Raw genomic sequence first — 12,083 nt, forward strand, 5'->3', positions numbered from 1 at the left:
TTGAACAAATGGATACATTAAAGAATATTCAACAAAAAAGATAAGAAATAAAGCAAAGTCTATGCATTCAAAATACTTTTGCCTCTCTGACAGCTCAAATTAAAGTTGACTCCTTTGTTTTCCACGCTTTCAAATTAGTCTTGCAGCTTTTCCTCTCAACACTCGGTTTCCTTTCTACACTTAAAACCAGAAGCACAAAAAGAGAAAGAAAGAGAAGCTAAAACTCAGAGAGTACTATTCTCATATCTCAAATCAATGTCAGCTTGTGTGGCTGCTGCATCAGTATCAACGACAACAACAACTGCGGCTACAACGTTTATAAAGTGCGTCACTGTTGGCGATGGAGCCGTGGGCAAAACTTGTCTTCTTATCTCCTACACCAGCAACACCTTTCCTACTGTATCCATCTCTCTCTCTCTTTCTTTCTTGAACTTTTTTTTTAAATGGCTTTTGGGCACTGTTTGGTGAATGTTGTCCTCGTTATTACAGGATTATGTTCCTACAGTGTTCGACAACTTCAGTGCAAATGTTTTAGTCGATGGCAAAACTGTCAATCTGGGTCTTTGGGATACTGCTGGTAAATATAGTTCTAAACTTTTGTCTCTTTAAAAGAAATGTTGACTTTGTTTCTCAACAATCTTGAAGTTTCTTGATAGTTGATAAAGAATGGATCTTTACTCGAACTAGATAGATTTTGAATTTGTGGTGTTTTATTATATGTACAGGTCAAGAAGATTACAATAGGCTTAGACCATTGAGTTACAGAGGAGCAGATGTTTTCATTCTTGCCTTCTCTCTTATCAGCAGACCTAGCTTTGAGAACATTGCTAAAAAGGTTTAAACTTTCTTTCTTTCCCTTTTCTTAATTTTACTGCTGCAATGTAACTTTTTCACACACCATCTCATGTGCTTGTGGTTCATTTTTCTTTTGCAGTGGGTCCCCGAGCTGCGACATTATGCTCCTAACGTGCCTATTGTTCTAGTGGGAACTAAATTAGGTTGAAGAAATCACTATCTTGAGGAATGTAGTAACATTGGTAAGTGTAAGAGAGATCTAATGTGTGTCCTTGCAGATCTAAGGGAAGATAAGAAGTTCCCAATGAACTATCCTGGTGCTTGCACAATCTCAACAGAACAAGTATGTTTCCTTACTATTTTATAATCAGAAACATGTATTAAGAATCAAGCATTTTATAACATTAAAAAGATTGTTTTCTTTATAGGGTCAAGAGCTAAGAAAAGAGATAGGAGCATTGGCATATATAGAGTGCAGCTCAAAAACACAACAGGTACTAAAACCATTAACGCCTTGAGTTAATTTCTACGCTTGCTCAAATTTAATCTTCTAAAGATAAGAGTGTTGATGACGCTATGATGATGATCTTACAGAACGTGAAAGCGGTGTTTGATGCAGCGATAAAAGTAGTTTTACAGCCTCCTACAAAAATCAAGAAACAAAAGAGAAGATTTGGCTTCTGCCATGCTCTCTGATCTCAAGATTCTCTGGCTACTTTTAAAATCTCTGGCTACTTTTAAAATCTCTGGCTTGCTCTTTTTATTTATAAATCTTTATAGTGTGTTGCTATGAACGATTGTTAGTGTGATTTTGTTATCTTCGTTATGAGAGTTTGATCTTATAGTAGAGTGTGTGTTGTAATAATAAGCCAACTCTCGTCTATGTAAAAAAAAAAGATGTACATAAACCAATGTATTAAAAATAGGTCTAGTCAGGCCTAAGCCTAGTTATCTAAACTAGTCTAAAACACTTTTAAATCAGACAATAATATTAAAGAAATTCATTGATTTTTATAATTCATCAAAATAATTTTAAATTAAACCTAAAAGTAAAATATCTAATATATATAATAAATTAATAGTTCATTAACAATTCGGTTCTACCTAAATCTTAAATAATCCACTTCATCGCTAGTTATGTAGACACACACGTATTGCTACAGACATCCACATAAACAATGCTTTTCTTCAAGTCAGAAAATCAAAATAAACCGGATATTAACCGATCAGACCTAAACCGGAGAACAAGATAGGAAACAAACGGTATTAACTAACCTATACCGAATGAAAACCGGATATTAGGCCTCGGTGATATAAAAGCCGATCTAATTAGGTTGAGATTGGTCTCATTAGCTCAGAACAAAAAAAAATAACACAAGAGGAAAGCTATGCCACCGAGGGTTGTCAAGAGAGGAGGAGGAGGAGGCGCCGCGAGAAGAGGCGGTAGGGTCACGAGATCGGCTGTCAATGCGCAGAATCCGCCAATTGAATCCGCCGATGACGAATCCGTCAACATCGGGGAGACGTCCGTCGATAAATCTATCGAGGAAGAGAATCAATTAGACGAGTCGAAGCAGCAATCTGATTCGTTGGATGATCTTGAAGCTGCAGCGAATCCAGACGACGTCGTTCCGCCCCAAAGTAAGATGTTCTTCATTGTTTTTAACGGATCTAATCTTCGATTTGTGACTTGTTGACCGTAGAATGATTTAGATTTTAGGGCTAACTGTTCTAACTTATATGGAAGATAGATGTATCTATCTTCTAGGCCGGGCGGTACTGTTGCAAAGCCTAATGAAACATTCGAATATTTTTGGAAAAAAATTATATTAAAAACTTTGTAAATAGTCTACGGCCTCCAAAATCTCAGGTCTGGCCCTGTTTTAGGTTTTGTTAACTTTAGGAATAGTGTAGATGTTTTACTAGCTTTGAACTCGCAGAGGAGACTGTGGATGATTTGGGGAAAGATGAAAGATTGGATTTAGACGACAATGAGCCAGAGTATGACGCTGATGAGTATGGCGGGGAGGAGGAGTTTGAGGAGAGGGAGGAGGAGTATCATGAGTTGGTTAATCAGGAGGAGGAGGAGTTTGAGGCCGAGGTAGAAAGCGAGGAGATTGGTGGGGATACTCAGGAGAGTGAAGGCGATGTTGAAGAAGCCAAGCTTGGAGAAGCTGGCCATGTGGGAGAAGAAGAGGAAGATGACGTTCTCAACGATAGGCGTAAGCGTAAGGAGTTTGAGATCTTTGTTGGGAGCTTGGACAAGGGAGCTACGGAGGAGGATTTGAAGAAAGTGTTTGGTCACGTGGGGGAGGTGACTGAGGTTAGGATTGTGAAGAATCCGCAGACGAATAAGAGCAAGGGGTATGCTTTCCTGCATTTTGCAACTGTGGAACAGGCGAAACGAGCTGTTAAAGAGCTTAAAAGCCCAATGGTAAATCCGTCTACAACTTTAGTATTTGATGGAGAGATTGTCCTAGCTTTTACATTGTGTGTATACATTGGGACTGCAGATCAATGGTAAAAAGTGTGGTGTAACTGCAAGCCAAGATAATGATACTCTCTTCATTGCTAACATATGCAAGACATGGACCTCAGAAGCTGTAAGTGTCCAATAGATATGTCCACAATTAAAACCCCCAACTCCACAGTTCGTGGTGATTTTTGACCGTTGGGTCTTTGCTGTGTGTTTCAGTTGAGGGAGAAGCTGAAACACTATGGCGTTGAGAGTATGGATGAGATTGCTTTGGTAGAGGACAGCAACAATGCCAACATGAACCGAGGGTATGCGTTTTTGGACTTCGCATCTCGCTCGGATGCCATGGATGCTCACAAACGCCTTATAAGGAAGGAAGTGGTGTTTGGACTTGAAAAGCCTGCGAAGGTTTCTTTTGCAGATTCCTTCTTGGATCCGGAAGATGAGATGATGGCGCAGGTACTCACAATGCAGGATCATTTATTTGTTGCATGCAAACGTTCATCCTGCCATTGTCTTCTTTTGAGCGTTGGAGGAGTTTATAAGGGCTGACATGGATGCCACCTATTTCACTTAATAGATTTTTCTTTTATGTCTCTGGATGGCAGCTTAGAATACTTTCTAACGACATTATTGATTGTTAGTGATTCTGTTATAGCTTCTGGTCATAGTACTTTAGTTTGATTAATATTTTGGTAGTGCAGGTTAAGACTATCTTCATTGATGGTCTGTCAACTTCATGGAGCGAAGAGCATGTTAGAGACCTGTTGAAAAGATTTGGCAAACTTGAGAAAATTGAGCTTGCACGCAATATGCCATCAGCCAGGAGGAAAGATTTTGGCTTTGTAACTTTTGATACTCACGAGGCTGCTGTGACTTGTGCCAAATCTATCAACAACTCAGAGCTAGGCGAAGGAGAGGACAAGGTATGGCTTATTCTTATTCACGCAAGTATATTCTTGATTTCTAATTCCTCTCTTTGTTCCAGGCAAAAGTGAGGGCGCGCTTATCCAGACCACTTCATGGAGCAGGCAAAGGCAGACAGCCCAGTCGCTCAGACCACCGGTCTAGTAGGCATGGGAGTAGACGATCTGGAAGGAGTTCACTGGCTCGTCTGCCACCTCGTAGCTCTAGAGGCGTTGGACCTCGAGCCCCACCTCCTAGTAGTGCAAAGAGAGCTAGTGGATCAAGAGGAAGACGTCCACGACCACCTCTACCTCCACCTGCAAGAGCTAGGCCCTCTAGGCCCTTGCCACCACCTGCAAGATCCAGGCCCTTACCCCCACCTGCAAGATCCAGGCCCTTGCCACCACCTGCTAGGTCTTATGACAGAAGACCTCCAGGTACCACTAGGACTTGTTGTTTTCTCCATGTTCAGTTATCTTTTTTTTTCTTCTTGAGCCTCAGTGTATTTGAAATTTTGATTTTGCAGTTCCTCCGTATCCAAAGGCTAGCCTGAAGAGGGACTATGGTCGGCGTGAAGATCTTCTTCCTCCAAGAAGCAGACCAGCTGTGAACTATAGTAGCTCCAGGCTTTCTCCTGAGAGGCATTTGTCTTACAGAGATGATTATGCACCTCGTGGGTCTGTTGGTTATTCAGATATTCCTAGAGATTCTTCTCGCTTAGAAATGAGGAGGCCGTACGGGGATGACCTTTACAGTCCGAGGTTTGAAAGACCTCCTCCAAGTTACAGTGAAGGGAGACCTCGTGCTTATGATGAACCTCTTCCTGGATCAAAGCGACCATATGCTGCATTGGTCTGATTTATTGCTTCCTCTGACCATCTTGTTCTATAATCAAACTATATGATTGTTTTCTTAACAAGTGTTTATATCATTCAGGATGACATTCCTCCCCGTTATGCCGACGTCGATGCTCGTCATTCAAGAGCTCGTCTGGACTATGATCTTGGCCCATCTCAATATGGGGAATCGTATGGGGACCGGTATGTTCTCGTTCTATGGATATATCTCTGTCTGCAACTTCTTTGTGATATATGTATGTCTTAGTTTCTTACTTGCATGTTTATTTTAGGATTCCTAGATCTAGTTTAGGATATGGAAGCAGCCGAAATGCAATGACAAGTCATGACTCGCGTGGTCCATATAGCAGCAGTCGTCAGGGAATGGATTATGGAGGAGGTTTGTTTGATAACTCTCTGTTGTGGCTTAACATACAGCAATACTGCGTCGAGATGCAAACACTTACATGGCTATGTTGCTTTACTTCAGGTTCGTATAGTAGCAGCGATGTAGGAGGAATGTACTCATCAAGCTATGGTAGTGAACCACCCAGAAGAGATGTAAGTTCAAGCTATGGTAGTGACATACCCCCCAGAAGAGATGTAAGTGGCTTCAGAAACATTCTCGTTTTCTCTTTTTTGTTGGAAAGTTGAGTTGAGAGTAACTTTTTATTGTTGGAATTACAGGGAGGAGGTAGCTCGTATTCTTCAGTATACTCAAGTCGTGGACTGGGTGGTAGTAGTTACTCAGGTGGTGGTGGTGGTCCAGGATCATACTACTGAAAGTGAGTTAGTGGTAATCTTTTGGTTCCTTCTTCATAACAAGTTTTAGGTTGTCTCTTGTGGTGCATTGTTTTGTTACTTGGAATGCCATCTAAGCAATGTGATTATGGAACAAATGGATTTACCAAGTGATTAAATTTGTAAATGGAACAGGTTTCGCCAGGAAGGAGGTTTGACCTATGCAAAGTTATGCAGGAGATGATCAATTTGGTTGCAGGGCTATAAACCTGGGGGAGACTGTTGGAATAGAGAGTAGTAATAATGGATAATGAATTGGCTTCTTGTTTTAAGTGGCTTGCATCTTCAACTGCATTTGTATTTGAATCTGTTTTAGATGGTGTGACAAGCTTCAGTTATATAAACATGTTTTTTGTTTTTTTATATATAGTAAAACTCTATTTGAGATTTATCATTTTTTATTTATTAATAAAGTTATCTTTTTATAATTTTTATAAGCATACTTCTACCCAATAAATATATAGTAAATTAGAATATTTTATTTATTTATTTATTAACTTTTTATCAATTATTTATAAACATATTTCTTACCGATCAAAATGAATTAAATTATAATTTAATCAGTAGTACAACAATTTGACGGAAAGAAAATGATTGAAGGTAACAAAATTAATTAACTATGGAAGCGCCCTTAGTCCAGGCAAATTATGAGAAAAAGAGATTACAAGAGGTATTCAGCATGGTGCAAGGGCGTATCATCGAACATGGATCTCATAGGGCGGTTCAGAGTGATGCAGTCAGACTTGCATTCTCATACGATGGTAGAATTGTTGGCTGTAAAATCGTCTATGTAATATTTTTCATCGTTCTAATAACATAATTAATCAGACGTTAAAAAAAATTAATTAATTAATATTTATTTAAGTTGAAAATACAATACAGTTTATTCTTTAAAGGACACTAAATATGATATTAAGAAAAATATATACATGTATAAATTTCTTTAAATTTTTATAATTTATTTGGATATAATATATTTTAAATTGTTTAATTCAGGATCGAAAAGGTTATTAGTTTATTAACTTATGTAAATGTAAATGTATCTCTCTTTTTGAATCTATATATATATAAAATTGTTGGTGTCTCTCCTGTGTGTCCACGTGGAAACTCCTTTCCTATAGAGACGACACGTGTCTTCAATACTCCATAACCGGGCTTATGTTTGTTTAAGACAAGATGTATACCTGTGTGTACTCGGATTCTCCCTAGCGATCGCCTCCCTACCGGCGATTTTGTAGTCGTAGCTGCAATCGTGGCGATCCGAGTACCGGTGCTCCGCGCAGAAAAGGTCGCCGCATCGGCATCTGAATCCGGTCAACCCGACTTTCTTCCGACAACCGGAGCATCGGTTTACGGTCTGTTGATGATGGTCTCTCTTGACCGGATCGGTCTCCCTGGGACGGATCGCGGCTTTGGCTGGCGTTGACCGGAGACTGACGGATCTGGCTGATCTTTTTGCGATCGGATTTGGATCTATACCGGCGGCGGCGGCGTTGAAACATTTCTGGCACATGTTGTTGGTTGATGGACTCGCTGTGACGCCGCAGTTGTTGGAGCAGAGCATCGGGGTTGTTTTCGTCGTCAAGGTTTCGAGGACCTTGAACTCTGTCTCTTCCTTTTCAGTTCTCTGCGCCATCTGTGTTGTTGATTTACTCCGGCGAGCTTACAAATCGTATTGAGAGAGGAGAGGAGAGGAGAGAGAGAGAGAGGAGATGAATGGAATATATGGGCTTCATAGAGACGCGATTCCAACTCTTATCATCTCTCTCTCTCCACCACCCCTCGCTTTCCGTCTTCAGGTGTAAATTACGTATACACCCTCACTGCTTTAGGGGAATTACAGATGATTTAAATGTTAGTGTTTTAGTGATTTTCGGTATAAATTACTTTGTTGAAAAACAAAAGAGTATAACTTACTAATTATGATTTTTACAATTGAGATATGAAGGGATATGGGACCAGATTTTTTTTTTTGATATTTGGGCCAAATTGTTTACAATTTACCGAACATGTTTCTTCATTTTTTCAAAACAGAATATAATCTATATCTATCTATATATATAAAAATATGTTCGTCTCACTCCTGCTTTGCCACGTCATAAAGTCGGTTCCTGACATGCCAACATGTGTCCGGGTTGGATGATACTCACCGTTTCACTTAATCACGATTATTAATGGGCTTTTCTCTTTTTGTTAATAAATATTTCAGATCAGTGTTTTGGGCTTAACATAATTGGGTTTCTAGGCTCTAGGGTAACAGGAAGTCCCACATTTGACGGTTTCTTCTCCAAAAATAATGTCATGAACGAAAGACAGATCTGCTGCGTTTTAACAACTCCGGTTCAAACCTACGGCCAATGAAAATTTGATGCACCGGCCACGCTGAATTCCGATCAATGTCAGTTGGAAGGCGTCGTATTTGGCTGTTCGATTCCACTTCTTCTACCCTTGGTTGAATTTTGGAACCGTAATGGAAGTCGGTTGAATTCATGCATCCTCATTGACTATCACATTAAATCATTCAATGAACCCCCTCATTAAAACATTTTAACTCAAATATAATTAATCTTAACATAAATAATCCTTTGACACCCTAAAATTCTCAAAACCATAAATATTATTATATACTTCTCTTAACAAAATTTTACAAAACATACATACAAAGGGAATATACAATTACATCACAAAAAAAAGCATGAATTACTTTAGGAATGACTTCAAGTTTTGAGTCATATTCGCAAAAAAAAACCTTAAATAAGTTAGTTTAATTAAGAATATTATAAAAAAAAACATTTGAATTAAAATAAATATTAAAAATATAATGTTATTTATCAAAGAATAGTGAAATTTACTGTCATTATAATTTAAAACAAAAAGATAATTATAATGATCTCATAAGTTTTTCATTAGTTTTTCGTTTATAATATTTTTTAATCTATCATAATTTTAAATTACTTCATAAATTATTATAAAATCACTTTTATTATAACTTTCCGTCCCGACCCTAGTAATTTATAGAGATGTGTTTGGAACCTTGTCAATGAAGGACCGTAATTTTAGCTGTAAGTTATTTTTTTTTTTGCAATGTTTTTTTAGCTGTAGTTGTATTGCTCCCATCAGTTACTAGACGCTCTTCGATTCAGCTTTATTAGTTTTGGCTATCTATGTGATAAGAGAAGACAATGAAGATGGTTTTCTTGCTCCATTGATGTCATTTTCAAAGTTTATCACACAACAATTTCTCCACTGCATAGTCATCTGAAAAGCCTAAAAGGTGGGAGATACTTTATACACATAATAATAATACAACATAGATTAACATTACTCCACTGAAGACACTCTTCTTGCTTTCTTCATCTTCTTCTCCTCCTCCTCCAAATTCTCCGACATGGTTCTAGCAAATGCCTCCACAATCCGTTGCTGCGACTCCAACACCATCTTCGTCCTCTTCATCTCCATCTCCATCCTCATCCCTTCTATCTCCCTCGTCATCTCCATCTTCTTCTCCTCCGTTCTCAACATCGCATCTCCAAGTAGCTTTATCGCACTCGCAATTGAATCATCACACATCATCATCATCTCACACCCTCGTTTCCCTCCTCTGTTGTCATCATCTCCTCCGACAACCCTAGCTCCGTAACTGGATCCTGTTCCGACAACACGACCAGGTCTTGGATTTGTACTAACAGCGAAGCTTTTCGGTTCGATCCTCGGCCCGGGCTGCGCAACGCTCACACCCGTCGGTATCCGAATCCTGATCCCGCCGCCGCCGCCGCCACCGTTCCTGTTAAAAAACCTCGGCGTCGGACCTCCGCCGCTGAATTGATTCTCTTCGCCGTCCGGTTTAGTAATCTCCATAGCTTCCATACGCTTATAATGGACCCAAGAGGAGACGAACCTCGCCACGGGAACAGACCTCGCCCTCTGGATCTCGGCGCGGTACCTCTGCCGGAGCTTCTCCATCTTGTGCCTACACTGAACCGCGGTCTTCCTCGGCGCCACGCCGGGACACGCGGCGGCGACCGCTTCCGCGACCTCCTCCCAGTGGTTCGCCTTGAGGTTCCCGCGGCCGAGAGCGTGCCATTTGTCGCGGTAGCCGTCGATGAGCGCGGTCGTCTCCTCGAGGGACCAGCACGGCGGAGGCAACCGCCTGGAGCTCTTGGGGACGGAGGGGATCTTCGGATCGGTGGCGGAGGCCGGTTCCGGTTGATCCCGATCGGGAATTGGATCGTGAGTCGGCGGAGAATCCGGATCGGACATGGATCGGTTTCAGATCTCTCTCGCGGAGAAAAGCTTTTCGCGGCGGCGATTTCACGTTATAATCGAGAAGATAAGGGGGAGAGAGGAGAGGCGCATGATAATGGTTGTTGGCGGAGGATAGGGTGTCAGTTAGAAGCGCACGTTAGTGGAGTTGGTAAGTGGTGGAGGGGTTGGTGTGGGCACCGTCGTGGACGATAATTACGACACGTGGGATAAATAGTAGAGGGCCGAAGCGAACAAGCCACCGTATTCATGGTTGGAAAGATGGCTAACGTGAGCCGCGTATGACGGGAGCGGTAGGTGGCGTACGGTAGACTTGCGAACCGCTCTTGCCATTTTAGAATCTGCTTAATGATCTTTTTCGGCGTCTTCATCTCTTTAATCTCCATAATTGTTTAATTTAAGGCCTTTAAACCAAATTAAACCCAATATGATGTAAGTGGGCCAGGCCCAACTATAATTTACACCATCAACCTTCTCGACTGGGAGAATCTATTACAGGCTGTCATAGACCAAACGTTTTATTTAAGCTAAGAAGAAAGGAATCTCCCCGACAAACATGTGGGAACTAATCTATAGTGAAAGTGGAAGTGTTAAAACAAGCTTTTTACTAGTTTATTGTACTGCCTTTGTCGATTAGTGAGAAAGACACTAATAATTAGGCTGATTTTTAAGCTTTAATAAGCTTGTTCTTACCTTCAAGAATCTCATAGTTTAAAAAATTCAAGAATTAAAATTAAGGAAGGTATTTTATAAGGGTAACAAACTTCATCATCACGCAGTCTCGTTTTCACACTATTATATATATACACATATGTGTACTTGTCTGAATGTGGATAAATATTTAAAGATTGGATATACCTTTGGGACCCTTACAAAAAATGGACCACAGATTGTTTGATGCAGCTCGTTCGGGAGACATGACAACAGTTCAGTTGCTACTTCAAGAAGATCCTCTTCTTCTCGACCGTTTCTCTATGTCTTCACTAGAGAATCCTCTCCATGTCTCAGCATTCTCCGGCCAAGTTGTATTCACGGAAGAAATCTTGCGTGGCAAGCAAGATTTAGCTCTGGAGCCGAACCAACAAGGTTTTACTCCTCTTCATATTGCTTCAGCCTCAGGGAAGATAGAAGTTGTTAGAGCTCTCCTACGTGTCGGCCCGAATCATGTTCTCTGCCGCTTGAAGGACAAAGACGGTTCAATTCCTCTTCACTGCGCCGTGCAGAGAGGGAGAATCGAGGTCGTAAAAGAGTTGGTTTCTTCTTTCCCCGAATCTCTCAAGGAAGTAAATGCTTCTTTTGAGACACCTCTTCATGTTGCTGTTAAGAACAATCAAGTGGAAGCTACAAAGCTGTTGCTTGAAGAGATCAAGAAACGTGACATGTCACCAGAGATCCTTAACATGGAGAATCGAGAAGGCAATACAATCTTGCATCTTGCAACTCTTGGGAAACAGCTTCAGGCAAGTTTTTTCTTCTTCTTTACTCATCATTTACATACCTCTGTAGGTTGGTTCTGAGATTCTGGGAGTTATAATAAATCTAGCAAGACTTAACATTTTCTTAGAATACAAATAATACAAACACTCCTATTTATTATTTCTTTTCATTTTTAATAGTTACACTAGGTTAAGACCTGCGCAAGGTGCAGGATGAGTTTATTTGTATATATTATCGATAATTTCTTTTACATATTTGATAATTTTATTTATATATATACAATATTTCTGGTTGTTTTTATATAATTTATTTCCGACGGATCAATTTTTATTAAAAATGATGGAACAAAACTATAATTAATACATCATGGGTTGATCAGAATAGATATTAAACAAATTATGACATAAAAACCTTATTTTTTCCATCGAACACATTCTTGAAAAAAATGAACAGTATTGTTTTCACAGTTGAATTATTTTAACTTTTATCTTTCATATGGTTTTGAAAACTTTCAAATCAACAATCGAATTGATACATGTCATTTTAATATTTTTAGTCGTATATTTAAG

At 39.8% G+C, this 12,083-nt stretch overlaps 5 protein-coding genes across 6 annotated transcripts in view; 3 read left to right on the top strand and 2 right to left on the bottom strand.

The window, feature by feature from the left end:
* The first annotated feature begins 105 nt into the window (after positions 1 to 105).
* On the top strand, positions 106 to 1,737 carry LOC106341210 (rac-like GTP-binding protein ARAC9). The gene is made up of 7 exons (XM_013780017.1): positions 106 to 399; positions 490 to 577; positions 726 to 835; positions 935 to 998; positions 1,074 to 1,138; positions 1,224 to 1,289; positions 1,390 to 1,737. Exons 1-7 carry the CDS (start codon positions 256 to 258, stop codon positions 1,489 to 1,491), a joined length of 639 nt encoding a protein of 212 aa, XP_013635471.1. The 5' UTR covers positions 106 to 255; the 3' UTR covers positions 1,492 to 1,737.
* A 388-nt stretch (positions 1,738 to 2,125) lies between these two features.
* LOC106341203 lies at positions 2,126 to 6,205 on the top strand. 2 transcript variants are annotated; one of them, XM_013780010.1, is made up of 12 exons: positions 2,126 to 2,436; positions 2,736 to 3,229; positions 3,309 to 3,398; positions 3,491 to 3,730; positions 3,976 to 4,197; positions 4,260 to 4,614; positions 4,704 to 5,029; positions 5,114 to 5,217; positions 5,307 to 5,413; positions 5,504 to 5,616; positions 5,701 to 5,809; positions 5,950 to 6,171. In XM_013780010.1, exons 1-11 carry the CDS (start codon positions 2,184 to 2,186, stop codon positions 5,794 to 5,796), a joined length of 2,400 nt encoding a protein of 799 aa, XP_013635464.1. In that variant the 5' UTR covers positions 2,126 to 2,183; the 3' UTR covers positions 5,797 to 5,809; positions 5,950 to 6,171. The 2 variants fall into 2 exon arrangements, with proteins under 2 accessions (XP_013635464.1, XP_013635465.1); XM_013780011.1 differs by having other exon boundaries at positions 2,184 to 2,436; positions 5,701 to 5,798; positions 5,950 to 6,205.
* A 380-nt stretch (positions 6,206 to 6,585) lies between these two features.
* On the bottom strand, positions 6,586 to 7,465 carry LOC106341212 (zinc finger A20 and AN1 domain-containing stress-associated protein 5-like). Its single transcript, XM_013780020.1, has 2 exons — positions 6,999 to 7,465; positions 6,586 to 6,622 (listed from the first exon to the last, which is right to left on the bottom strand). Exons 1-2 carry the CDS (start codon positions 7,448 to 7,450, stop codon positions 6,601 to 6,603), a joined length of 474 nt encoding a protein of 157 aa, XP_013635474.1. The 5' UTR covers positions 7,451 to 7,465; the 3' UTR covers positions 6,586 to 6,600.
* A 1,524-nt stretch (positions 7,466 to 8,989) lies between these two features.
* LOC106341207 (trihelix transcription factor ASIL2) lies at positions 8,990 to 10,475 on the bottom strand. The gene has a single exon (XM_013780015.1). The coding sequence runs from the start codon at positions 10,072 to 10,074 to the stop codon at positions 9,136 to 9,138; it is 939 nt and encodes a 312-aa protein (XP_013635469.1). The 5' UTR covers positions 10,075 to 10,475; the 3' UTR covers positions 8,990 to 9,135.
* A 463-nt stretch (positions 10,476 to 10,938) lies between these two features.
* The window catches only part of LOC106341206 (alpha-latroinsectotoxin-Lt1a-like), a 5,013-nt gene continuing 3,868 nt past the window's right edge, over positions 10,939 to 12,083 (top strand). The window contains exon 1 of the mRNA XM_013780014.1: positions 10,939 to 11,537. Within this exon, the coding sequence (XP_013635468.1) occupies positions 10,956 to 11,537 (582 nt within the window). The 5' untranslated portion in view covers positions 10,939 to 10,955. The remainder of the gene's footprint in view (positions 11,538 to 12,083) is intronic.

The sequence above is a fragment of the Brassica oleracea genome, chromosome C4 (genome assembly GCF_000695525.1).
Source record: "Brassica oleracea var. oleracea cultivar TO1000 chromosome C4, BOL, whole genome shotgun sequence".
In the NCBI taxonomy this organism is placed as follows: Eukaryota; Viridiplantae; Streptophyta; class Magnoliopsida; order Brassicales; family Brassicaceae; genus Brassica; species Brassica oleracea.

What these genes read in the sequence shown, in the direction of transcription:
- LOC106341210 (XM_013780017.1), top strand. Translation starts at nt 256, where the DNA reads ATGTCAGCTTGTGTGGCTGCTGCATCAGTATCAACGACAACAACAACT. An exon ending in TTGAGAACATTGCTAAAAAG is followed by an intron (nt 836 to 934) that starts GTTTAAACTTTC and finishes TTTCTTTTGCAG; the next exon opens with TGGGTCCCCGAGCTGCGACA. An exon ending in GCACAATCTCAACAGAACAA is followed by an intron (nt 1,139 to 1,223) that starts GTATGTTTCCTT and finishes TTTTCTTTATAG; the next exon opens with GGTCAAGAGCTAAGAAAAGA.
- LOC106341203 (XM_013780010.1), top strand. Translation starts at nt 2,184, where the DNA reads ATGCCACCGAGGGTTGTCAAGAGAGGAGGAGGAGGAGGCGCCGCGAGA. An exon ending in CGACGTCGTTCCGCCCCAAA is followed by an intron (nt 2,437 to 2,735) that starts GTAAGATGTTCT and finishes TTGAACTCGCAG; the next exon opens with AGGAGACTGTGGATGATTTG. An exon ending in AAGATGAGATGATGGCGCAG is followed by an intron (nt 3,731 to 3,975) that starts GTACTCACAATG and finishes TTGGTAGTGCAG; the next exon opens with GTTAAGACTATCTTCATTGA.
- LOC106341212 (XM_013780020.1), bottom strand. Translation starts at nt 7,450, where the DNA reads ATGGCGCAGAGAACTGAAAAGGAAGAGACAGAGTTCAAGGTCCTCGAA. An exon ending in GAGAATCCGAGTACACACAG is followed by an intron (nt 6,623 to 6,998) that starts GTATACATCTTG and finishes TTATGTTATTAG; the next exon opens with AACGATGAAAAATATTACAT.
- LOC106341207 (XM_013780015.1), bottom strand. Translation starts at nt 10,074, where the DNA reads ATGTCCGATCCGGATTCTCCGCCGACTCACGATCCAATTCCCGATCGG.